Consider the following 24254-nt stretch of genomic DNA (forward strand, 5'->3'; position numbering starts at 1 on the left):
GCCCAGTCTTCCCACCTTGGGCCGAAACGATGAATATCAGAAGTTTAGACATTATATACACACTACTTACTTAATCTTCACCAGACTAAAATCCTACTATGTGCTTAACTACACATGTAGGTAGGTAACGTAACATAAAACTGTTTAAGTGACACTTGAAAAGGATTTCCTGGATAATAAAGCACAACTGTCTCCATTCAACTAGGTACCTACCTAAGTAATTAGTCCCGAGTCTAATAGTATTAGACTGAGATTGTCTGAGACACCTACTACTTAGGTACTCATGGTTGCGATCGAACTTCACAAGATGATTCGCGTCTTGCAAGATATGATCGAGGCACCCGCAGAAACATTGATTAGACTAAAGGGGGTTTGTTCTAGGAACTTCATGCTGTTGCTTGTGAGTAAAACAAGTATGACCTATGGTTTCGACGTCATCTCTTGTTGCACTTTCCAAGGGACTATATTAAAATATAGTCTCTTTGAAATGTCCTAATGCGGTCAACGTGCAACTGCCATTGTTAAGGCTGTTTGGACTGCCATTGCGAGATTGGTCCTATGATTCCATAGATATACAATACTCTCTCTCTATTCTACGTCCGTACTCGCACTCCATATAGCTGACGTTGTTCACGAAGACCAACATACGAGGGAGTGGAACAATATCGTGGCTCGAATGTCCCCTGACCTACGCAGCTACTTGGAGTACTGGCATCACTGGTACAACATCATTGTCCATCGTGGAGCAAATGTCATACCACGAGTGACGCCCCAATACCCAGTAGATTTTATATCCGACGACATCAGATCCCCGCCCTATCCCCGAGATATCAGCGACACGTGGTATTGCGCAGCACTCATCGCACTGATACTAGCTATCCAGCATGGCGCTGATAATGCTTGGCTATTTGAGGCGGCCTTCCCCTATCCGCTATGGGCAGGACGTGTTGTTGGCAGAGCTCTTCTGACTGTAGGCGCTGCGGTTCTGAGCACTCTGAGCTTCGAGATTATCGGCAGCTTGCTAAGCACTAGATTCCTTGTAGTCATGACGAGAATCGAGGATTGGGTTTCGAGTCTTCTCATCAAGCACCTGCGGTGGGGAGAGGTTGATGAAAACGGTGAACCCCAGCGAGATGAGAATAATAATTTCATCTGGGTCATAGACCCAACGAACCAAAAGGAATCCATACGAGACGCAGTCCAGGCACTAATATTCTTTGCGTTCGATTATTTTACTACATCATCCCTCGAGATGGGCAACCAGATAACCCGATTATTTGTTGAACGAGTTATTGGTCCGGTCCTATACTTTCTTTGCTCAATACCCGTGAACTTTGTGCCCAACCTCCTCTCGTGGTTATTTCTTCCAACCCCAGGCTTAGACTCGATTCGAGATCCAAGGACGCTCTGGTATGAATACGGGATACCTGTTTTGATCCAATTCTTGCCGTTGGTACTCCTGTGGCTTCTTGAGATTCTATATATGGCCAAGACCGAAAGATTGGCTATGGCAGGCTTACGTGTAATCGATCCTTTGATGACCATCAAATGGCATCTTTTCAGGGCGACAGAAATGCACTTGTTGTCCTACACAGTCTATCAGCTAGTCTGTGGTTGCATGGTATTACTGAAATCGGTTCTACCCCAGGATAGCTGGTACATCACATTTATCGACGGCCCAGCGATACCCTTTCTTAGGAAGATCATTCCCAACGGCAAAATCCTTGCCGCTGCGTTACTATTATATTCAACGATATCTAAACTATATTTGCAAGTTGTTTCAACTTGTCAGAATCAGGCAACCTCAGAACTGAAAATCTGACCAGTTCCAATATATCTGTGTACCTATATACCAGACTGTACTAATGAAGCTTATCGCATAATGTTTAGCCAAACATTTTGCCCCTTACTTCTAAAGGAATACCATCATACACAACTCTTTCAGGGCTTGAAATGCATAATTACCGGGATACTTGATTATCACCTCATACTACTTTAACGAACTTGAAATCTTGTTCGTAGATAAGGATAAATGGCACTTGAAATTCAAATATTATCATCTATTATTCGTTCTCAAAAATCGACACAATGTAAAATTCAGAATAATGCCCTCTTACCAACCTCATAATCTCCCGATATTTACATCTCATCATGTCGCACCCACTCATACGGATACATTCCACCTCTTCGCGACCCTCCCGACCGAACTTAGGATTGCGAGAAACGAATCTAGGAGGTAGTAGTTGGGACTCTTAGGGGTGGCGGCGGCGGGATATTAAATAAGCAGATAGAAACGGCTTTCGGCTTCTGACTATTTCCTACATTGTCGTTTTGTTCACTTCCTGAACCCGATAAACCATTGAGAAGTAATTCGCTGCAATTCATGGATTTCCGAGAGCGTTGGCTAGATCTAGCGGTGTCGGACCTCTGGTGATATACCCGTTTCTTTATCAGTTGGACTAACAAAATTTTGACATCTCTCGCTTCACGTTTCAATGACACTGCCTTATAATATCCACATCGCGGCTGCTCAAAGAGAATTATGTGCCCATAGAAGTTTTACGTAATTGAGGTTTTGGTTGCGTACCTATGTAACTTGTTCACATGATCTATTTAACAACTGCCACAATAAGGGGATGGCACCATCGCTATAAACCAAGGTATACACTCCCCAAAGAGACACAAATACAAACGAAATGCTGGTGATTATATCCAAAGACTTGTAGAAAGAGAAGCCACACGAATGCTTCATTATCCAATTCGCTTGTGTCCCGTGTCATTCCTTTTCATTACCATATACCCCTAATCCAACGCCCAAACTTCGCCTAAAATTCCGCATAACCTAACACGTGAATCTCCTAATATGAAGACTTGATCACTATCTTAACGAGTCCCGAAACTGCCCACAACCCTTGTGAAGCCCTTCAATTTCTTCTTATTTTCTGATCGGGACATTGACAGAGTGATTGTAGTAGCGGCGATTGCAATGGATAACGGCAGGGAGGTCGCGAAATACACTTTGAAGGTATAGCCACTGATTTCATTCACGTTTGACTGCATCGAGAGAATACCGGCAATGAGACTTAGTGGAATGAAGAAGGTTGCCAACCATGTTAGGCGACCGATGTTTCGGTTATCTTGCAAGCTGCGCTGCGAGTTATCGATTGATATGACAGCGGTGACAACAGCTGTAAGTTGGTCGATCCGGGTCTGGTATTCCTCTAGCTGTTCCTTGATGCGTTTGAAGTCAGCGTCGTAATGGCTGATCAAAGTCCGCTGTGCTTGATTTGGCATGCAGTTGACCGTCGTCGGAGAATTGGTTCGGCTTGATCCTTCAGTTGAAATACTCTCTAGGGTAGCCACAAGTGTCTCAATTCGACTGGAGAATTGATCGATGTGCCGCGTTGTTTCGGAAACCATCTCACGGTAAAGCGGTACGAGCCGCCTCCACATGTGTAGCTTTTCTAACATATTCGCAACTCCCACTTTGCTAAGCCTGAAAAATTCAGGCTTGATGATCTCCCAGTCCAATTGGTTCAGCCTTGTCTTGATGTAGTCCGACATGGTGATCCACTCGGAACAGATAAGATGTAGCAGAACTTGAATAGGGACAAGCGCTTGTGAGGTATCATTAGCAGTGCCATTTGGGCATAGGTCCTTTTGCTGAGCCCAAAATAGAAAATCTTCAAAGAAGTCATCTTGCGCGGGAGGCTTTGGAGCTCCCGGCTGATCGTATGCGGCCGATACTGGCCAGAGTGGACGACGACCACGCCATAACGGAACTCCTTGAGTGACAGTCGGATCCAACAGAAGTATGCCTAATACCCAATCTCAATCGTTATGCACTTAAAGACAGGATTGAAATAACTACTCACCCACGGCCATTCCCTGCTGGAGATGTTGGGGCTGTATCCAAAACGTTGCCCTCGATCTTGTCAATCCCACGATTGCTCCGTCTTTGTCCCAAACCGACTTGTTACTCAAGTCGTCATCTACCCTGCGCATGATGTTGAAGTTATCTGCCTCCTTCGTTGCTGCTTTGAAGCTCTCTTGGCGATTCTTGTGACGGTATTCCTCGTTGACATCGAAGTATCGAGCAGTAACGTATCTTAGCTGCGTCCAGTTCTGGCACCTGCTCACAATATCGAGCATTGGTGGATTTCTCCAGCGATCGCGGACATTATACCAGGCAAAGTCTGCAATGTGCGCTCGAAAAAAGTCTGGCTCAATATCAACTATAGTGGTGAGTAGTCAGCAGTTATTTCTGCAATACTGTTACGAGGGTTTGGATGGACGATGGTCTAATGAACCAATAGTCGCAAAAATCTCTGCAGGACCAGGTCCAGCTAGATACCTACATTTCTGACCCAAGATCTCAATAACGTCCCTTGAGAGATCCTCCACTACATATAGCTTGAACTTGAGACTGCTGTCCTCATCGTCACTATTCAAGCTGTCTCTCAAAGCTTGGGCAGAAGTATAATTCTCTCGCTTCACGCCAGTAGCGTGGTAGTTCAAAACTGCAATATTAGTCTTCTCAATGCGCCTCTTACGCTCTTCCTCTCTGCTTGATATGTCTGCAGGGCTCAACACCATATCAGTCTCTAGATCTTTCCAGCGCTGGGGGACTGTTCCAATGGACATGAACTCAGTCAAGAGTCTAAGGTGGATCCATCCAGCTTCGGATAGTCGTTTGACTCGCGCCAAGTATGGGTAACGACTTAGCGTCTTCCTAAAGAGTTCGCATTTGTGAGTGCTAAGTCGAATGAGATGGGGTTGCGCACGTACTCGTCTACAGCCCACCTCGCTGCGAGCTCAAGGTACGTTTTTTCGTCATCGTGGGCTTCTCCAATTCCGTCGGCGTTGGCTTTGAGCTCGGGCCTCCACCAAGGATCAGATTGGATACCGTTTCTGTGTCGCAAAACTCCCATTGTGGCCCTTCAGATACCAACATATTCGAGAAGATTACATCTAGACACGTAAGGACTGGTGTTGAATATCCAGAGGCTTATTTGTAATTTCAGGCCTTCAGTCGATCCATCCCGTCGGTTCGCCTGCTAGGTACATAATAGTAAGAGCGGCGTGCAGCCACAGTCATCAGGGATTGATCGTTCGCTCGCTGCTGGTTCCCTCTCGAGTGGCTTGGGGGCGGCCACTGCGTAAGAGTGCAACGCTGGGCTGGCGAATTAGGAACGCTCACGTGTTAGCCATGGCCCCCTTTCTGATAGAAAGAAGACACAGAGCCTCACGCTGTTTCAGCTTTTGCATGATTGAGGCGCCACGAGAGCAAATGAAAACCACCCCCTGTCGGTCACATTGACCATCTAATTCTAGGTACCTACAGTAGGTATGTAGCACGCTGGGCTGTCGAAACAAACTGTCGAGAACTGTCAAGACTCAATAGCGTCTATTAATAGTTTCTATACTGCCCGCACACTGTGTTTGTATGTTACGACGTACAGCCGGCCTCCCTTCTCCCTCGAGCTCCTACGTGCGCAGATATGATATGTACTTACCTAAGGTTAGGAGGTAGTCATGCAGTCCGGTCAGGCGGCAGCGAGCCCGTTCGAGACACAATATATCGTCTCAAAGCCGACGTTTTCTGTTGGTTGGGGTTTTGGCGCGTCTATCTCTTGGTACACAGCCTGTAAGTAGGATCAAGTACCCCTCAGTCACATTAGCGTCCGTTTCGCGCCTCTTTACCTCTTCCAAATGCCGGGAAAGGAATTGGTAATTAGATAAGACTACAAGCAGACGATATATCATCAGAACAAATATGTTATAAAATGGCAATCCTGCCTACCTACGTTTCGCAAATACTCATATAGTAGTCAACTGAAGCACCTAGCCTACCTAGGATACCATATGTCGCTTGTCGTGTGTATCGTGACATGTCTAATACTTCGTAAAGTAACCCCTCAATTCAGATGACACCGACCTTGGGCATTTCCTACACGCTGTTTCGATGCGAGTTGATGTACAACCGCGACAGAATCACATTGGCCTCTAGATAATTGGATACTTACTGATCTCATTTATCCGCTCTAAGAACGCTGTTCAATGAGTTAGTGGCTCTTAGGGCCCTGTTCTCTGTACCCGACGTCTATCTTAGTGACTGGAAACGCGACTGCGCTAAGTAAAGCAAACACCACTTACAGGTAGGTAATATCGGGAGGGAATCAAGTCTGGCGAAATGTGATCATGTTCCACTTGGGCAATGAGCTGAGATGACTGGCTGTTGCTTTGTGACAGCCCAATATCAACGCCACACGTAGTGTAGAACGCCACCAGGTACCTACAACGACTCAAACATCTAGACCTCAACAAGACGTCGATTTTTGCAAAGGAAAAAATGGATGAACGATGGACTTGGCTCACGGTCTTCTCTTACGACTGCACTCTAGTGTACTAGTATACCTATATATACGAAGTAAGATTTAGTACAGGTATCTATCGTCTATCACGGCCTAGACTGCGAGCTGAAACTGCCATATCGCGTATCAGACGATCACATGTCCTCATGCAGATTGAGTGATAGTTTGACTCAAAGCAACAACCAAGCGGCCTCGCTATTCATTCCCCCTTTCTGCGGCTATTGTAGACCTTCGGATGATGAGACGGCTCTAGGTTGAGACACCTTCAGCTCGTGGCCGCCCTGAAGCATCTTTATGCAGCTGGCTGCACTGCGCCTCAGTCCCATTTGACCTGCAGAGTAAGTACCTACCTACTGTAAGGTAATGAGAATACCTATAGCTGGGTGCCGTGAGAGAGGCATCATAACAAACCTATAGTACTGGTAATGACGATCGCAGACTTGCACATATCCTTAATTGCAATGCGTGGGCGCACCAACTCTATATATAACATCACTATCAATCGGGTTGACTTCTGAGTCTTGGAATCTGGAGTGATGCACTAGTGTCGAAAATTCATCCGTGCTTACCTACCTTGAAGTAAACCTTGCCATTTCGAGACGTGGTGGGATTTTGGGCAGCATTTGATTTACTATGTAAGAAACAAAACCACGATGCTTCGTTGCCCACAGCAGTGTTCCCACATATCATCCGCTCGGTTGCTTTTTGAATCTCGAGATGTGGCATATACCACAATAGAACTTCATGCCATCTGTATAGGTAGCACTAAACTGGCGCTCCTTGTACAAGCTGCGGAACGTACCCACGTTGGTGATGTTTACCTACCTACCGGTATGTAGAAAACACCTGGTATAGTACATAGCGCAACCGCATTTACTTGCTCATTCAAAGGACCCAAAGTCCAAACTCGGCTGTCTGGACCTTTACAGATCAATTGACCTAAACTCGACCGAACCGCCCTCCCTGGTCAGTTATACATGTGAATTCTGCCCTGCCAAGGCGCCTCTGTGGTCTTCTCGCTTCATGTGCCAACATGAGTGGTTGCGCGAGCTGAACGACTGCTGAAAAGGGCATGAAGCAGTCGTCCAGCCTACATATCGCACGAAATTGACCGGTCCTGCTAGTGCCTGCAAGTCAACATGGCAAGCAAGCCCATCCATGAGTTCGAACTGCGGCTGAGGCGCTAGTCGATCAGCTAGGCAAGCCTTCAACTCGTCTCATTCCCATATGCTCGTTCTCGTTCGCTGTCGGACTGCCTTATTGCCGGCCGGCGTATCATGCCAAGTCCCAGATGGGATAAGGTACATGAGCGGTTCTATTCGATCTTGCCTGCGGATGGGCTGACAAGTCGTTGGGGTTCTCGTACAAATAAAGCGAGGCTCGCTGCTTGGCTCCGTTGGCGTTCGGGAGCTATCACTTCTCAAGTACATGAGCCTACCAGCAGATAACGGAGCGCAGTTTTAGACAGGTCAACACACGAAACACACACCATCATTCGAGTGAACAGACTTCGATCACAATGGAGTCAGTCAAGAAGGGTGAAACCCTCATCGCGACTCCCAAATGGTTCATCGGCCTGCGAGTTGCGCAGATAGTCATTTCTTTGATCATTGTAGCCTTGGCTGGCTTCTTCATCCACGGCTACTATCATGATGCTTTAGGTATTGCGATAGCGTCTGTAAGTAGCACGTTTGCATGCCAACCTCATTACTAAGGAGCAGCCAAAGAAAGACATCTGCGATCAGTGGCTAACCGTTCGTCTTCTATTAGGGTGTTTTGACGTGGATCATCGCGCTGTATGCGATCCTCACCGAACATTCGGCTGGGTGTCGCCCAGGTTACAACACGTGGGCGGTTCTGTCTTTGGACTTCCTCATGATCGTTCTCTGGTTGGCAAGCTTAGGAGCCAACGCTGCCTTCCGAAGCAGTTTCATTTATTCAGTTAATGCCGATTGCTACTCGGATGGCTCGACCATAAACTCTGGGCACTGTGTTGTCTACAAGCGTGCAGCTGTCGCAACTCCAACGGGCCTCGCTGTGCTCTCATCTGTGGCCGGTGTCAGCGCCATCCCACTTCTCCTCTTCGTCGTCACTTTCGCCTATGTTGCTCATTTCTTCCGTTTGGAATGGGCAAAGTACAGCAGCGATGTCGAAAAGGCCTCCGGTCTTCCTACTGCCACTCCCGTCCAAGCCGCTCAATCCCAAGCCTTTATTCCCCAGCAGCAACAGGCGCAACCTCAGTGGGCTCAGCAACAACACCAGCCCACCAACTATGCTGCGCAGAATCCTGCTTATGACCCCTATATGCCACAGCAGAACACCGGATACGCCGGCGCTCATTACAACCAGCCCGCAGCGCAAGAAGTGCAGGGCAGCCCTTATACCCCTCAAGGCACACCAGCTCCAGGTCAACCATACTACCCTCCGCAGTAAACTTTATTGGAGCTTTTGGTTTCTCGACTAGGGTTGGCGAAAATATGCATAATGTTTCCTTCAATTTATCAGATTAGACGCATCGCTACTTATAAACGCATGATGCTAGCAAGGCGTTGGGGTGATCACAGTTGTATGGCTAATAATTACTAAGTAAAAAACAATGAAAACAGTTCAAATACAATGGCCATTAATAAGAGCTGTCATCTCAGTCTATTGTCTAGTAATGTTTCACATCTAATCAGGATAATGCAGGTCAGGTAGTGTCTTGTCGTATGGGAGTAACACAGAGCAATCTATGTGTAAGGATCACATGACTCTCTTAACTCTACAATCTGAGACCTCACTTTAGACCTTGACGGGACTCTATCCAAGCTATGTGATGTTTTTGCTGTGAAGTTTTAACAGTAATCTGTATTGAGGGACGAATACCCTCCGTCCGCTAGTAGTGCTTGGCTCGACACTCCAACGTTCGTCTTACATTTTAGAAGATTCATCACACCAATGATCAAGCTGAAGTCATAGAAGTATGACACCCCCAGTTCTTGGCGGCGTATTCATAAAAACGATTCAACTCTAGCCGGTCTTTATAGTCCATATCAGTTTGGCAGAGTCTATCTTTGAACTCATCGAACGAGAGGTAAGGATATAACATGAACGTTCTCGTGAGGTTGACTCAAAGTATGTTTCCACTATGATGTGGTGTATGAGACGAATGGTGAAAATCACATCTTCTGAGTCGACCAGGCCGGCACAAATCAAGATCAACAACTCCTCACTGTAATTAGAGATTGTAGATCATAACATCGGTAACGAAATCTACGAGTTTCTCGTTGGTTACGTGTGATGTTGGAGATACAGGCTAGGAATGGTGTAAGTGACTTTAGAATGTAAAATGGGATCAAAGAGCAGTTTTCTTCTACGCAAATGTCTCTATAGGCTTTGCGGATAGATCGCAGCTCCATCCCTAACACAAAGCTCTTAGTTATCATGTAATCTTGCAATAGATAGTAGTAATGATTGAAAGAGAAAAAAAAGTTGTTAAGAAAATTCCCTAGCCATGTGTTACTACACAGATTCTGTGAAACGATGTAGATCCTGATTCCCCTGGTCTTATTATAAAGACCATATACTATATAGGAGACACATAGAGGTAATTTAATTCACCATGGAAATGCCATAAACTATGATTGATATTTAGAAAAATCAAACATTATTATGATAGCAAGAAAGATCTGCGTATTGACACAGCAGCCATACTGATATCACACTTATTTCCCATAGATACCCTTGGTCTTAACGTGGGATTGTTAATTTAACGATTTATTCAGTGAAGGTTGTAGATGACTGGTTCTGATAGGGTAATTGGGGGAGGAGTTCCAATCGTCCGGAAATGGGAAGCAGCGGTGTACATATTGCGGCTTTTGACACAAGCCAAAAAGCTGCTGAATCATAAGTGACTAGATCTCATCCAAATCTATGTTGTATCCGCATATATTAGTCCGCCGCATCCCACTATTCAGTCTTGATAGTGTCCCTTCCAATTACCGGTTGACGGGATTCCAGCTGAAGTATACGGGATAGGTTATGAAGCATCCGTGCTCAGGGAGGTATGTGCCGGTCTGGAGTGAGGTGCATCCTCGACCAGAATATGCCCAGGTACCACCGCTGATAACCTTAGCGCTGCCACGAATCTCGACATCCTGGCATCCAGTAGTCGTCAAAACGATCTTCTCTCCCGTACAATCCTCGCTGTTGGGGTAGAGCTCAATATTGATTTCTGCGGTGGCGTAACCGAAAAGGGCCAGAACAGCCGCGGTTATGAAGGTTTGCGTGCGCATGATGATTGGCAGAATGTTTGACAATGTTGTTCGAAGTGCGAGTTTGATTACATGCAAGTGATTGACTCCGCGACGGCCAAGATAGAAAAATGATAGTGCTTCCAGGCAGTTTATAATGACTAGGTTCGAGAGATGGCTATAGAGGAATCGCTTTTCCTTTCCTACGTGAGATTTGCTTGTCCTTGAGGAATAAACGTGTGCGCCCTTATATACATCACTATGAAACTTGGTTCACTGATGGCTAACATCCTTCGCTGCTTGGCATGTTAATGCTTGAACAAATGCCACCGTTTACTCCGCATTGACTGTTGCCTCCTCAGGTAGGTATTTGGTAAGGATGGAATTACACGACAGCAGGCTCTTGATTATCGGTCTTGCCGGTGCGTATCTACCGATTCCTTTCCGTCGCGGTGAGGAAACATTTAACATATTGAGTAATTTTACCTCGTAGTGATTCCACTTAGGAAGAGACTAAACTAGGCCGTCTTAAGCTTTCTTATTGATTGATTTGTAAGTATAAGCAGGGTATCAACCTGGCTAGTCATGGTCCTTATCGTCTCCATCTTGAGGAATTTTCGTTACAGATTGTCTTTCGGTGTAAAAACCCTGCTTTGAGCGGAACGGGTGATACACACCGGGAGACAGCATGCTGGACCTATTGCAAGGCCTTCAATTTCAACCAGTACAAAAGCAAGGATTCGGAGGGAGTGTCATTATTAGTGTTATAAATAAGGTATAATCACTAATTAGCTATTAAATAACTAGGCGGTAAAAGGACTTAATGAAGTTATAACTAACATACAACAATGGCTTAATTATTAACGAAGAAACAGTCTTGATGTAAAAAGAGAAGTACTAAGCTAACGTTGAAGACCCCGAAGGGGGTATAGAATAGAAATTCCTATATACATGCAATATTCCACCGGGCATGGACACCGCGCCGGCCTCTCCTAACTGATCAGTTCGAGCGACGCCTCATTTTTTCATTGGCAAGCCTGTTATAAGCTCCCCCCATTACCGATTCCGGTTGATATCGACAATGATATTGCTCTGACGCTGTAGGACAAGAATGCTCATCATACCATGAAGGTTAATGAGGTAGATTCTCCCTGCAGTATTGTCTATTCGGATTCTGGTTGGTGACTTGCATGGAAAATGGAAGGCACCGATTCGAAACCCACAGAGGTAGGCGGGCATGAAATGACGAACGTCGAGGGGTTTGCTTAAAATAAATGGCAAGAATATAACACTAGAGATATTGATGTAAATATGTTCCGCAATCCCTCAGTCCCCCAGGAGTTTTCGTGTAAAGTACAACACGTTTGTTCGAAGGGATTCTTGCAGGCGAGCATTCCTCATGCTAAGGCAGAAGCTAGCCTCGAATTCCCTGATCAAGTTCTGGACTGACTCGAGAATGAATCCGTATATCAAGGCAGCTGAAACTTCAGCAACTTGACTAGGGGCAAGGGTGTCCTCATCAGGACCTAACTTGGCATCAAGGACTCACGCAACGGTGATGTAACGATCAGCAGATTTGGTAGCACGATAGTTGAATAGATGAATATCATGGAGATAATGACCACTTTGGTCACGTCACGCTCATGCTTGTTTCCCAAGGCATCTCTTCCTTACCTCAATTCGCTCGACCTGTAACAAGAGTTGGCATCTGGATTTGGAATTGGCTCTACTCAAATACAATAAGTTTACTTAACGGCTGCTAAGGTCTACTTGAATGTTCTATCCATGATCTTGGCCTGCTTATGTGCAATAGGGCCAGTGAACATATTCTTGACAGGTTCTCGGGGCCTGCACGTAAAAGGTGGACAGGGTATTCGGTGCGTGCAACACGAATCCGCTTGCATTACGTGTATCCCACACACACGTCGTTGTATACATTTTGCTCAAGCCCGGCAGCATCAGTGGGGATGTAGTTGAGGTAAGTAGCGTAGGAGTACGTCCACCTCGGGTCGTCCAACTCAGTCTTCCACATCCAATAAACCCAGCCCGACATTCCCGGCTTTTCGTAGAGCTGTTGCTGGGCAGTCCAGAACTTCTTAAAGAAGTCGGCATCTTGCCACTCGACGCCGCTCGTCATACTCCACTCCCCCGTGATCTCGAATGATTCGCCATTCACGACACGTGAGTCTCGGCATGCGCTCTGCATCAACGCGTCTCGGTTTCCGTTATCGCTAACTCCGAATCCTATGTAGTTGTGGTCGTCGAAGCCTGTCATGCTGTCGCCTGCTACGACTGAGTTGCTGCGCGGGTCACCTGACGACCACTTGGACGACATGAATTGCACGTGCAACTTGCGGTCGTTTGACACGCCCAGTGCAGCCTCTTCAGAGCGCACGGCCTGGAGCGCACCGGGATAGAATGAATCGATCATGCCTGGAACCTATAATACACGTTAGAGTCAGTAATTTCCAGATATGGAAGGGGTTCGTGTTTCGGGAGCATGTAGGAGTAATAAGGACCGAAACTGGTGGGAGGAGGAAATATATGACTCCATAGGGAACTAACCTGACCAGGGGCAGGGTACCGTCCGCCGCCATCGTGCATTGAGACAGGTTCGTTGAGCACTTCAAGCATACCAACAGTCGAGTACGCTGGGTTTGTGTGGATGCGGTTTGTCATCCACGTGAGCCACCTCTTTGCGCGGTCATAGTTGTAATCATTGAAAAAACCGGCTGGCGATGGGTTTTGGCCGGTAAACACATCTTGCTGTTGACCGCCGGGTGCACCGTGCAAATCAATGATGACATAGATGCCCAGATCGGCGGCCTTCTGCACGACGGCATCAAGGTAAGGTAGCATCCGGTTGCCATCAGCGAAAGGCTCGCTGGCCGCATCTACAATGTCTGTGTACGACCAGTAGCCAATGGGAATGCGTATCGTGTTAAGACCAACATCGTGGACTGACTGCACCGTGTCGGGAGTGATCCAGGTAGCCCAGTGCTTCTCGAAGGCGGCGTTGCCGGCCTCGCGGTTCCCTCCCGAGTAGTGTTCCCGCATACAATCAAACTCGCTGACCGAAGATCCACACCCCATGACGTTGGACCATTCGTTGTGCATGAAGAATGGCTCTGAGATCAGCCATGCTAAGGTTGTGTGAGTTTTCAGAGAGGTTTTTTGGTAAAGTTCATCGGCTAGCATCACTTACTCCCCAAGTTGACGCCACGAATCTTGGTTACACCACCTGGAAGAGAGGGCTGGAATCGCTTGCCCAATTTCTCGAATTGTGCCGTCATATTGAAGGCGGCGAGATCGCGGTCCTCGGGCAGCCACGCATAGGCGGCGCCCACCAGGAAAAGGGGAGCAAGTTGTGAGCAGCGCATAGTGATCCTAACTGCTGAGGGCTTGATGCTTCTGAAGCAGACAACTAGTAGACATGGATGCGACTGTCGTCCCTTTTATATCAGATGTCACGGCTATACGCGTTCTCCAACATATGCCATCTCGGTCCGACTGTAAGGCTACGTTAGCCAAATGACATATTCTAGCTTCCGTATTCAGGACAGCCTTTCCCCAAGCTTGGGGCTACCCTTTTAGGTTACCCCAGTTTACGGATTGTAGAAGGTGGCTTTCAATGCCTTACTTACATCAGTCATGATCAGCGGGCCTAAGGATATACTAGGAGCAGAACGGCAACTTCAACTACTATGATGAAAAGCGACAAAGAGGTTACTGGCATGTGATGGCGCCAACTTGCTTACTGCGATGCCCCTGATAATGTCAAGGCCTTTGGCTGCGAAACAAATCTAATGGCTACAACAAGAAGGTGGTCAGGGAAGTTGAAACTTGGTATGACGGCACCGCCACAAATTACAGAGCGGTGTTGTTTGGGCTGGCGCCACTTGTTAGTCCCCTGAGCAATTAGGTACCGGTACTACGTACTACACTCCATCATGAATAATAAAGCCAATTTCAGCCTGGATTAAAGGAATAAAGATGTTATAATTTTTTTTATAGTGATTTAGGTATCGGTCCTTGAATTGTGTCAAGGTTTCTCACTTGTACATGGTAAGCCACATTATGCGCCTAGGTAGGTACGTACCTTACCTAGCCACATCTATGTGATGGCCGTCTGTTTACAGGTAAAGGTCATGTTTTGCAGTCCTGACCTGTGTGTTGACATAAAATCTTGTAGGAGTAGAAAGTTCATTGTAAATGCCAAATCGCGAGATTCCAGCCGCCGTAAAAGCCAGCCGACGAGGTTGGTACCGATGTGCTTCTGTTCTCTTACAAGACGTATCATTTTTGGTCAACTCCAAGATGCCTCCTCTGTGGTCGTGTGATTGGGTGGGTTGCCAAACCCCAGCCGTTCAACGGGCCGGGGATTGTTTGCTCTGCGACAGGCATCTTTGCCAGACTCACTTGCGGGACCAGTGGCATACGTGTCCGAAGCCAGAGGTAAATGCTTTCAGCACCTGAAAGTCCTTGCTCTGCTCCATAAAATTATTATTGATCATCGCGATCAGACGAACTGGAACGAGTACAGCGCTCGGTATGCAGCAGCAGAGCCCCGGCGGCTGGAGGAGTTGTGTCGGCGGATCGACGGCGGGAAGCTATGCGCGCGCGCGTCACAAGTGCGCAGTGACACCAACGTGCCATGCGCAATTGACCTCTCCCCGAAGAACCTTTCGACCATGATGGGCGGGCAGAACTGCCATGCCGAGGTTGTGTTCGCGGACGGCGTGGTGTGGCTCGCGCGATTCCGGCTGTCCAGCCCCGTATCGCCGCCGCTAGAGGTGCGTGACTACGTGCTGCGGAGCGAGGCCACAACCATGGAGTTTCTGCAGCGCCACACACGTATCCCCTCTCCGCGCGTGTTCGACTGGGCCTGCGAGTCCGATCCGGCGAATACGGTAGGCGTTGGCTATATCCTGATGGAGAAGCTGCATGGCACGCCGCTGGACTGGCAGGGCGCAACGACTGCGCAGAGGGAGAAGGTCGTGCGGCAGCTTGCAGACATCATGCTCGAGATCGAAAGGCACCCTTTTGACAGGCTCGGATCGCTCGTGGCGACGACGGCAATGTCTGAAGGCGAGATGGCACCGCCGGCGGCGGCGGCGGAGCCCCAGATACAGGTGCAGGGTCTGGCGCAACATTCCACGTTCCGGTCGGGCGAGGACGATCGGCCGCTAGGGCCGTTCCGCTCGTCGCGGGAGGCCTCGCATGCCCTCGTAGAGGCACACCTCCGGATGATCGCTGGCGGTGAGATTGGGACGGCCGAGAACGCGGCGGACGTGTTTCTGGCCCACCGGTTCCGACTCGACGTTCTGGATAGAGTCTGACCACAGCAGTAGTGGAGGAGGACGAGAAGTTCTTCCTAAAGCACGCGGACGACAAGGGCGACCACATCTTCGTAAACGCCGACTTCGATATCGTGGGCGTCATCGACTGGGAGTGGTGTAGCACCGCGTCGAAGGAGGAGGCCTTCTCCTCGCCGTGCATGATGTGGCCGGTCGCAGCGTTCTACGACGGCTCGAACGAGCTGGCGGACGAAGAGCTGCTCCTGGCCCGCGTGTTCTGCGAGAGGGGCCGCGAGGACCTCGCCCGCTGCGTGCTCGACGGGCGGAAGGTGCAGAGGTTTTTGTTCGCACTCGGTCCTGGCGGGGCGTCACACGAGGACAGGAGAACGTTTGCCTGTCTTTTCATGGGTCTCAAGCAGGCATTCGATCCGGGGCATGGTGGCAAAGAAGAAAAGCGAGGGAGAGAGGAAGAGTGGGAGGTGTGGAGAGCAAGAGCGCTTGTGAAGTGGGAACATGACGGTTTGTTGCAGGCTATACTAAAGAGGAAATGACAAGTCGCCGAACGATGTTTAATTGTCAAAAAGAGAGCAAGAAGTAGAATACATCAAGACCCTACCTAGTCTTTGTCTGCGATGTCCTGTAGTGGCATGACTATCTGTTTGCTGGCGCACATCCCTAAATCGGAAGCCTCGACAACACACGCCTGTGGACAGCCAATACTCAGTTGCTGGAAATGATGTAGTGAAGGCAAGGCGATCGAATCAAGTGTCATCTCGCCGAGAAATAAGGCATAACGGATCCTGCCAAAAACCCTGGACATAGGCCCATGTCCTTGTCCGTCATTGGCGCCTGTCTCGTTCAACCTGCGTCACGAACCTTGACATGCTTGTCCACTGGTCCGCCATGTGCCTATTGGTTGGACAGAGCCTTTTTTTGGCTCGGTGATAAGGCACACGCCATGCTTAGATATCGGACCTAGCCTTGGAGACTCCTCTCCTGTTGGAGATCACGAAACCGACCAACAGAAGAGATGACATTGTATGCTTGATGCCCAGCTAGGCAGCTACCTTATTACGATGCTGGCCCATTCTTCCAGCATCTTATGAACGCTTACCTCCTCTTCCCTAGCTGTTGAGAAATATCTTGCCCTTAAGCGTATTCGGAAGCTAGTTAAGCAAACCGTAGGCACTTTATCGTTCGAGAGCTCCAATTGCTTTTCACACGGCCGGGGAGTTAATATTTAAATAGGAGTAGCATGTAGTATCTGTTATTTGGTTAGATTTGGAAGCTGGCTATGGTTGGGAGGGGTTTTACCTCGTGTCCGTGAGATTTCTTCGGTTACCAATGCCGACATATGTGCGGCATTTCTGCCATTGGTTGGGATATGTGCGATCGAAGCGAGAGGAAATGAAAGGAACGAGGGGGAGGAGGATGAAATGCAGAGTCGAGGCCTCGGGGCAGAGCCATGGAAAGTATTTATCATGAACAATTGACCTCGCGAGTCGAGCAGTTGGTACGGGCAGTATACGGGGGTTGCCGGGGTTGCCGGGGTCAAGGGACAAGGGGGGCCGTGCACCGGGTTTTGATTGGCGGAGAAAGGGGCTGGCTGGACCGAGGCCGACCACTCAGAAAACGGAAGCGTCGACATACACTCTTGCCATAAGACCCTAGGTACGTTTACAGAGCCGTCTTAAGATATATCGCTTCCATTTTATAGTCGTGTTGTCATACAAGTCACAAACTGGGCGCTCTTTTATATGAGTATGTTATGAGTTACTAATGATCAATAACCAAGTAAAGGAAGCTTAGGAGCCCGTGAAACTCTATAAAACTGATGCCAATTGCCCGAGCCGTATTCGCGCTCAGCTAGGCTTCCCGGAGGTCTCGATTGAAGAACACTGCAGCAGAAGTGCAACATCCCAGCGGCTCAAACATACCATTTTATAATGAAGAATGTCAGGGCAAAGATCCATTCTTTTCATCAGAATGGTCTCTCGTCGGAAAGATATTGTCGCAAAACATAAGTAGTAGCTCAACTTTGCACGAGATCGAGGTAGATATCACCTCAAGTCACATACTCAACAACCTATATCTTCTTTTTTTACGCCGCAGCTGGTTTTTCAATTCGATACAGCACTTTTGCCGTGTTGAAGTAGCCCACGTATTCTACGTCTTCGTCGGAGCCCTCAATATCGTAGTGGTAATGACCTCCAGCGTTCCGTCCCGGTACCGGGGAGAATGCATGTGTATGTTCCATTCGAAGATCAAGGTTACCACCTGGATCGGCCGAGTGTAGGACTGATAGACACACGATAGGGCCATCGAAAGTGTGATACGTCAACCAGTTATTCAGCTTCTCGTGATTCTCAAATGGCAGGTCCTCTTCTTTTGGGAAGTCTGGCATGATGTGGTAGCGTGCCTTGCCTGAATTCACCACAAAAGCGCCACCAAGACTAATGATATTCGAATCGCCGTAAGCTGCAGAGAGTGCGTTTCGAATGCACTCAGTGAAGCTCTTGCCAGCCCCGATTCGTTTCCGTGCCATAATCTTGAGCACGGGTCCGGGCTCGCCGAGTGACCCGAACAAATTGACCATCAAAGCACAGTCTGCAGACAAGCTTCTCTCAACGGTAACGGTGCCATCGGCTATCTTTGCAAGCCGTGTTTGATTGTCGATGTTCACAAACTGACCCTCCCACTTCAGATTTGGAGCAAGTTCACAGTTCTGACCCACTACATGGAATGGACCAGCGCCGGCCCCGATCAAACTCCCTCTCTCTTGGCTCATTTCCATAGCCGAAGCAATCTCAGTTAAGGACCAGGTGGTATTGAACCTAGGACGAGGGAATAGATTCTGTCGGCCTCCAACATCTGCTACTTTCTCATCTCCCGAGAGGCCTTCGGTAGCTAAGTAAAAGGGAGCATCCCGGAGATCAGGGCATTGGACCACTCTTACGGTGGAGACCTCATAGTTAGAGGCGAGAGGCACCTTGAGCTTCTCCGCGAGCTCATCGAGCCCAGGAGGTGATAATAAATACTTTTGAGCGTCCATTTCGCATTCGGGATAGGTACAGCAAGTTTCTAACACGGCGGTATGGTGTGCACGGAGTCGGGATTTGTGTATAATACCGACGATGCCCGTTCTGTACCAATGCAATGGAAAGATTGACCAGCTCTAACCCGGAGTAGCGTCCCCGCAGAACTTCGTTCCGCATAGCATTATCGACGTTAAGAGCCCGCCAAGCCCGCCCGAGATATCCTAGAGTTTCGGCTGAGCGGTGGACCTTTCCGGACCTCCTCAACGCTGGTCTTCCCGTGTAAATGAAGCCGTCTTGATGTAGATGCAGCCTCACATACATCCGTCATTCCACCGAATTTCTTACACCTTGCATGGTGCCACGCCACGCCAAGTCAACAGGCCTACGCAACTCACTACGTCTAGGGTGGTCAGAGAGACAACGATTAATGTGCTTGCTTGGTTCTATCAGTCAGTGATTCGTATGTCTAATCACCTGCCCAACACCACGCTCCGAATCGGTGGGTGATTGAACTCATAACTGTAGAGACCATTACGGAGTATAGCGACGAGGTAAACAAAATAAAGTTGCACCAGGATGGCATCAGGCAGACACCTCCCAAGCCACCAGTTTCTAATTTCTGCACCCCTGGTGGGGCAGCTGGATTCGGAGCGCCGCCTGTGCTACCTTGTTGATATCGCGTCGGTGTGCAGTATTCAGCTCCAGGTTTCCTTTAATAACATCTCAAACCCCCAGAATTTCAAGGTGTGCTGAGACGCGACGACTTATTCACAGTCTCTGGCTATCACCGAGTAGTTAATCAGTTGATCTATGCAGTGATCGTAACAACGCGCGCCATCTAAGATGCAGTCAGGCGGCGAAAACGATGGGCTAGGTCTTCGTTATCTGCTGTGTCAGTACCCCATACGAAGCTGCATTTTCCGTTATTTAGACACGAGGAGCATTCTCAATCTGTGTCGAACCTCATCGGCTTTTCGCGGAGATATTTACAGTTACCTTTGGGACATCAATGAGAAACTGGAACGCTTTTTCAGGAATCCTACGGCTTTCCGGACCGCGCTTGGGCGCGCCGACGGCCTGATAGCAGGTAGCTTCGCGCTGCAATTCTTCGCCAACAGGTTCTGGCCTGAGTCGGACCTGGATATCAACCTTCGCGACGGTGAGGGGGTCGAAATTTTGGGCAAGTATTTGGTCGAGGCCGAAGGCTACGAGATGGTCCGAAACCAAGACCTTGAAGTCATCGACTACGATCAATTCATCCGGCTGAGAGATATAGAGAAAGTTTGTCTCATTCGTAGCTCCGAAGCTTTTCTCTGCAGTGCTTGCTAACGGCTTCACAGATCATCACCTTCGCCAAAAGTAGGGACGGCAACGGCTCCTCACCGGAGCTCAAAGTGCAGCTGGTTGCTACTAAGAATCACCCTATAGTGGCTATTCTAGGCACCTATTATACGTCGTGCATCGTGAATTTCATCTCCTGGAACAAGGCTTACTGCATATTCCCTCGCGCGACGCTGCTCTACGGCGAAACGGTGCCGTTGACAGAGCCGTGCGACTACGACGTCGCGCTGCACAACAAGTATTCAAAGCGCGGCTGGAGAGTGCGTACCCGTTCCGTGAACTTCAAACCAGGTAGCGCAAACCTCCTACGCGGGGATCTTCATCCACTTGGAACCTGTCTCAACGTGGACCGGCGCATCGGCGGCAGCGATACGTGGACGATGAAGCTCGGCACTGCTGGTGTGGCGCCACCACCACAGCCGGATTCGGTGCTCGACTACTCTAGCTTTTCCCTTTGGGTGACAGGGGGGGTGCAGTTAGACGATCCTTTAGCAGGTACGTGGGTTGAAAACAAGCCCCTTTTGACCCCCGTAGAATAGACATGACAGGCGATATGAGTAAGAGATAGAGCACAGCATTTACCTACTATTCCCGTGCGCTCATATTCCAAGAAGCTTCAACATCACTCGATCCAGAACACGCACTAACACCAGTACCTGAACAGATGGCTGCAGGGTTACCATTAACATAGAGATATTCAAATCACCGTCCTTGCGCTACCAGCACACATATGGCAGTCTTCGGCCATTTTGGTCCTTTGTGGGCGACGTCTTGGTGGGGAATCTACACGGGCAGCTGAAGACCAAGATGATTCGAAGTACAGCCGAATCTATAATATCTACATCATGGAGAGTCTGGGATTGCGAATTCGTAAAACCTGATGGTTGGGATTATTGGGACGACTGGATTCCTGAAGCATTTGAAGCGTTCAACGCCACCTCATGAACGTGGCTTGACCGATGACCTTGAAACACCCTGGTCGCGGGCCTGGAATCGTTTAATATAATGATTTTGCATACTTTGTGCGTTGACAAGCCATAATTTAGGGGATACTGTGTCAGATGAAAGATGGGAGTGCCACAAGGATATTCTGTCAACGAGACGATTCTGAATGGGTAGTTCCTTTTCTAGCAAATTTGTACGTGAACCCTATAGAGGTCTAGTACGACTGGAATTCCAAAGAGCTAGCGGATGGGATTACGCAGAACTTCTCCCGAGCTTGGAATTCCAACATGAAAACGACGCCTCCGGTCACTATTGATACACTATCCACCAATATCCTACCGTCCTAATACTCCAAAGCACAAACAGCACACCCTATAGCAACCAAGCCTGTGCTGTCTAGTTGACAGGCTACCACTCCATGTTCGTTGCTGTAAGTTGGGTGAAGCAGTAAGAGTGGCGGGATCAGAACGCCAACTCAACCAATACCAATACCAATACCCACCGTCAATGTATAACGCAGCGAGCCCATATCTTTGTTCAAATGTGAATTTCTTGGACTGGCATGGCTTATATTATGTAGCATCATTTTTAGATGTTGCTGTGTCGAGCTCGTTTGCGTCCACTTGCAGTTCCAGGAGTCATCTTTTCGTTTCGCTCGCGCTTGAGCTTCTCGTCGAGAACACGAGCTAAAAAGAGATTAGTATTAAACTTCAACGTACTGCTACTGCAGCTTGGCTCGCTACCGTGATAGCAGAGCAAGACTTACTAAGTATATCGTATCCAAACTGGGGGAATTCCAAGCAAAGCGCGCGGAACTCGTCTTCGGCTTCGGCGCGAAGAGTGTGACTGCGAGTGGCCCAGAAGTTTGCGACCGGTGCGCGGACCGTAGTATCGTCTTTGCTGGTATACTGGTAAATGTAGCGAGCGTAGGTGATCTCGCCCTTGGCAGTCGAATTGACGCAGTGGATCTTGCTGCTCGCTAAGCTCTTCAGTTTATCTACGCCGAACTTCTCGGCTATCGTATACACGCGCGCGTGCTTGAGCAGCTGTTCACCGGTTTCGTCGACGGCCGGCAGGGAGGGATCCTGCTCGAGCAGGCGCTGGCCTGGCAGCTTCTTGGGGAAGTAATCGCCAGTGTACAAGTACTCGAGGAAGCAGCCAACGGCATCAATTTCATCATTAGAGAGCTCAATTTGTCGCGGCTAAGGAAAAAGGCGGGCATTAGCGTGGCGCAGGCGCAACGCAGTCATCGCGCACAAGGAATATACCTAATAGAGGTATAGGGGCACTACTTACACTTCCGTCATCGGCAAAGGCGGCACATGTATCGGCGAAAAAGGGACTCTGAACCAAGAGGGCTTGGTGTGCAGTAAGAATAGTTTCATTCTCAGCGCTCCCAACGATCAAGGTAACGACAGGGCTGGTCAAGTAGCTGATGAAGGTAGTGCGCGGCTCCGACTCGCCTCCCTCGGCGAAGGGGAGCACTGTTCCTTCGTCACCGGCAGCTTCGTCCTCGGCGCCCTCAGCCATCTCGACATCGCCGCCGGGATTGGGCTGCTGCTCCAAGATATCTTCGGGGTAATCGTCGGCCATAGCAACGAATCAAACGACGTTCAACGGGGATGGAGAGGGTTATGCGCCGACGGCTTTGAATGTGGGGGGTAGAAGGGAATGTGGTGTCAGATTGCGACGAGTACTTCAACTCGCAGGCGCCTCGCAGACAATTCAGGATATGGTCAAATGACGGGGTATATTTGAAGGAAATGAATATGATTCAGATGCGACCTCATCTAGGACCAGGACAACTAGTTGTATCTGGGGAAAGAATGTGTAAAATGGGTAGAATGAGAGTGATACTAGGTTTGTGATAGCATGCGACTAGTGAATGACTGTAGTAGAAGAGGTGCAGTACACTGCCTTGTTTTGCCTTGTCTTTGCCTACCTACGCCAACAATAAGATTACGACACAGACACAGACACAGACACAAACGAGGCTCTTGAAGGAGCTGGCAGCGGGAGCTTGGACGATTGTGGATTGGATTGGCCAATGTCCGCGTCGCACACGTTGGCCGGACAAAATGGAGCGGTTGAGAGCTTCACGCGTTTCCATTGGCCTGTACCTCGAAGGGGGACGGACGTACCCGAGCAGGTGCTCACCTATGTACATGTACCTACGTGTACAGCATTGATAGAGAATGGGCGGCCGTAGCCAATACTTTATGCTGTAGCCAGCTAGAAATGAACCTTGGAAGGTTGTAGGTGGCCAGGTTGGTGGCCAAGGCCCTAGTCAAGCCCACTATCCGTTTGCACCCCCAGTACATACATATACATATGTATGTATGTAGGCACCTACGAGTAAGTAAGTGCTCACAGAATTAGAAGTAGCTAGCTGACAGCTGTGCCAGCTGTCTGCCACTTCGTCCTTCCATTGCCCATATGGACTGTTACATCTTTTGCAGTTTGCAGTGCTCAGGAGAGTTCCTGATGAAAGACTATGGTAGAGCAATGGCTGCATTGCATAGATGCCTAGCAGTCATGACTGACTACCTTGCTATACCTTCGGGGTCTCTGAAGTTGTATTGTAATGTCCAACACACAGAAATATAGATAAGAGGCAATATCAGCTTCATTCATCAATTGAAGACACGTCTTGGCCAAACAACATGTGATGGTCATAAAAATAGCCAAGGTTGGAAAGGAATCGATTACCCCACGCCTCAGCTGCTAGATCGCTTAGGTAGATAAAACGGCATATGAAACTTGCACTTGCGGGCTAAGAGGAAGATTTCGTGTCATCCAGTAGAAGATCTTGGGCCTATAAAAAGGGTTACAGGCATGGGCAGTGCAATCCACCGGCTCCCAAGGTAGGAGACCAATCCTTTGGGAGGACCCCAAGTGACAGTAGAGGCTGTCTTATCTTGCTGTATTTACACTCTTTCTCTCACTGGTTTCTCAAATTCACTGATCTGCCTGGCCAGTCAAAAGGGTGATGGGCCAGAAATATATTGTATCTAAGTGTACAATAGA

The 24254-nt window shown here is 48.6% G+C and overlaps 9 protein-coding genes across 9 annotated transcripts; 4 read left to right on the forward strand and 5 right to left on the reverse strand.

Moving 5' to 3' along the window:
* The first annotated feature begins 53 nt into the window (after nucleotides 1-53).
* F5B22DRAFT_585128 (uncharacterized protein) lies at nucleotides 54-2037 on the forward strand. The gene has a single exon (XM_047973476.1). It carries the CDS (start codon nucleotides 677-679, stop codon nucleotides 1820-1822), a length of 1146 nt encoding a protein of 381 aa, XP_047835637.1. The 5' UTR covers nucleotides 54-676; the 3' UTR covers nucleotides 1823-2037.
* Nucleotides 2038-2546: 509 nt separating this feature from the next.
* On the reverse strand, nucleotides 2547-4810 carry F5B22DRAFT_585130 (uncharacterized protein). Its single transcript, XM_047973477.1, has 3 exons — nucleotides 4359-4810; nucleotides 3876-4235; nucleotides 2547-3818 (listed from the first exon to the last, which is right to left on the reverse strand). Exons 1-3 carry the CDS (start codon nucleotides 4642-4644, stop codon nucleotides 2884-2886), a joined length of 1581 nt encoding a protein of 526 aa, XP_047835638.1. The 5' UTR covers nucleotides 4645-4810; the 3' UTR covers nucleotides 2547-2883.
* A 2904-nt stretch (nucleotides 4811-7714) lies between these two features.
* F5B22DRAFT_150654 (uncharacterized protein) lies at nucleotides 7715-9073 on the forward strand. Its single transcript, XM_047969136.1, has 2 exons — nucleotides 7715-8052; nucleotides 8145-9073. Exons 1-2 carry the CDS (start codon nucleotides 7894-7896, stop codon nucleotides 8805-8807), a joined length of 822 nt encoding a protein of 273 aa, XP_047835639.1. The 5' UTR covers nucleotides 7715-7893; the 3' UTR covers nucleotides 8808-9073.
* Nucleotides 9074-10134: 1061 nt separating this feature from the next.
* Nucleotides 10135-10677, reverse strand: F5B22DRAFT_655487 (uncharacterized protein; the record flags this gene model as incomplete). The annotated part of the gene is made up of 2 exons (XM_047979887.1): nucleotides 10356-10677; nucleotides 10135-10249 (listed from the first exon to the last, which is right to left on the reverse strand). The coding sequence occupies exons 1-2, from the start codon at nucleotides 10646-10648 to the stop codon at nucleotides 10135-10137; spliced, it is 408 nt and encodes a 135-aa protein (XP_047835640.1). The 5' UTR covers nucleotides 10649-10677.
* A 1500-nt stretch (nucleotides 10678-12177) lies between these two features.
* On the reverse strand, nucleotides 12178-14444 carry F5B22DRAFT_150721 (beta-1,6-glucanase). Its single transcript, XM_047969139.1, has 4 exons — nucleotides 14251-14444; nucleotides 13812-14116; nucleotides 13172-13749; nucleotides 12178-13046 (listed from the first exon to the last, which is right to left on the reverse strand). Exons 2-4 carry the CDS (start codon nucleotides 13984-13986, stop codon nucleotides 12510-12512), a joined length of 1290 nt encoding a protein of 429 aa, XP_047835641.1. The 5' UTR covers nucleotides 13987-14116; nucleotides 14251-14444; the 3' UTR covers nucleotides 12178-12509.
* A 479-nt stretch (nucleotides 14445-14923) lies between these two features.
* F5B22DRAFT_655497 (uncharacterized protein) lies at nucleotides 14924-16947 on the forward strand (the record flags this gene model as incomplete). Its single annotated transcript, XM_047979888.1, has 3 exons — nucleotides 14924-15061; nucleotides 15130-15939; nucleotides 15972-16947. 3 exons carry the CDS (start codon nucleotides 14924-14926, stop codon nucleotides 16452-16454), a joined length of 1431 nt encoding a protein of 476 aa, XP_047835642.1. The 3' UTR covers nucleotides 16455-16947.
* Nucleotides 16948-17777: 830 nt separating this feature from the next.
* Nucleotides 17778-19526, reverse strand: F5B22DRAFT_150682 (DUF1907-domain-containing protein). Its single transcript, XM_047969138.1, has one exon. It carries the CDS (start codon nucleotides 18953-18955, stop codon nucleotides 18005-18007), a length of 951 nt encoding a protein of 316 aa, XP_047835643.1. The 5' UTR covers nucleotides 18956-19526; the 3' UTR covers nucleotides 17778-18004.
* F5B22DRAFT_150776 (uncharacterized protein) lies at nucleotides 19302-21481 on the forward strand. The gene is made up of 5 exons (XM_047969140.1): nucleotides 19302-19401; nucleotides 19467-19685; nucleotides 19758-20222; nucleotides 20282-20777; nucleotides 20947-21481. Exons 3-5 carry the CDS (start codon nucleotides 19785-19787, stop codon nucleotides 21225-21227), a joined length of 1215 nt encoding a protein of 404 aa, XP_047835644.1. The 5' UTR covers nucleotides 19302-19401; nucleotides 19467-19685; nucleotides 19758-19784; the 3' UTR covers nucleotides 21228-21481.
* F5B22DRAFT_150679 (uncharacterized protein) lies at nucleotides 21319-22994 on the reverse strand. The gene is made up of 3 exons (XM_047969137.1): nucleotides 22524-22994; nucleotides 21994-22429; nucleotides 21319-21913 (listed from the first exon to the last, which is right to left on the reverse strand). The coding sequence occupies exons 1-3, from the start codon at nucleotides 22818-22820 to the stop codon at nucleotides 21816-21818; spliced, it is 831 nt and encodes a 276-aa protein (XP_047835645.1). The 5' UTR covers nucleotides 22821-22994; the 3' UTR covers nucleotides 21319-21815.
* Nucleotides 22995-24254: the final 1260 nt, after the last annotated feature.

Source organism: Xylaria bambusicola (assembly GCF_022495145.1).
Source record: "Xylaria bambusicola strain CBS 139988 unplaced genomic scaffold F5B22scaffold_2, whole genome shotgun sequence".
Taxonomy (NCBI): Eukaryota; Fungi; Ascomycota; class Sordariomycetes; order Xylariales; family Xylariaceae; genus Xylaria; species Xylaria bambusicola.

Bases quoted from the DNA above. Each gene is read 5' to 3' on its own strand.
- F5B22DRAFT_150679 (XM_047969137.1), bottom strand. From the start codon at position 22,820: ATGGCCGACGATTACCCCGAAGATATCTTGGAGCAGCAGCCCAATCCC. The intron at 22,430-22,523 runs GTAAGTAGTGCC...CTTTTTCCTTAG, and splicing joins CCTTTGCCGATGACGGAAGT to CCGCGACAAATTGAGCTCTC. The intron at 21,914-21,993 runs GTAAGTCTTGCT...ATCTCTTTTTAG, and splicing joins GTTTGGATACGATATACTTA to CTCGTGTTCTCGACGAGAAG.
- F5B22DRAFT_585130 (XM_047973477.1), bottom strand. From the start codon at position 4,644: ATGTCCATTGGAACAGTCCCCCAGCGCTGGAAAGATCTAGAGACTGAT. The intron at 4,236-4,358 runs GTAGGTATCTAG...TCACCACTATAG, and splicing joins TGAGATCTTGGGTCAGAAAT to TTGATATTGAGCCAGACTTT. The intron at 3,819-3,875 runs GTGAGTAGTTAT...ATTGGGTATTAG, and splicing joins CCAGCAGGGAATGGCCGTGG to GCATACTTCTGTTGGATCCG.
- F5B22DRAFT_150776 (XM_047969140.1), top strand. From the start codon at position 19,785: ATGCAGTCAGGCGGCGAAAACGATGGGCTAGGTCTTCGTTATCTGCTG. The intron at 20,223-20,281 runs GTTTGTCTCATT...ACGGCTTCACAG, and splicing joins GGCTGAGAGATATAGAGAAA to ATCATCACCTTCGCCAAAAG. The intron at 20,778-20,946 runs GTACGTGGGTTG...GTACCTGAACAG, and splicing joins GTTAGACGATCCTTTAGCAG to ATGGCTGCAGGGTTACCATT.
- F5B22DRAFT_585128 (XM_047973476.1), top strand. From the start codon at position 677: ATGTCCCCTGACCTACGCAGCTACTTGGAGTACTGGCATCACTGGTAC.
- F5B22DRAFT_150721 (XM_047969139.1), bottom strand. From the start codon at position 13,986: ATGCGCTGCTCACAACTTGCTCCCCTTTTCCTGGTGGGCGCCGCCTAT. The intron at 13,750-13,811 runs GTAAGTGATGCT...ACACAACCTTAG, and splicing joins TCGTGGCGTCAACTTGGGGA to CATGGCTGATCTCAGAGCCA. The intron at 13,047-13,171 runs GTTAGTTCCCTA...CGTGTATTATAG, and splicing joins GGTACCCTGCCCCTGGTCAG to GTTCCAGGCATGATCGATTC.
- F5B22DRAFT_150654 (XM_047969136.1), top strand. From the start codon at position 7,894: ATGGAGTCAGTCAAGAAGGGTGAAACCCTCATCGCGACTCCCAAATGG. The intron at 8,053-8,144 runs GTAAGTAGCACG...GTCTTCTATTAG, and splicing joins TAGGTATTGCGATAGCGTCT to GGTGTTTTGACGTGGATCAT.
- F5B22DRAFT_150682 (XM_047969138.1), bottom strand. From the start codon at position 18,955: ATGGACGCTCAAAAGTATTTATTATCACCTCCTGGGCTCGATGAGCTC.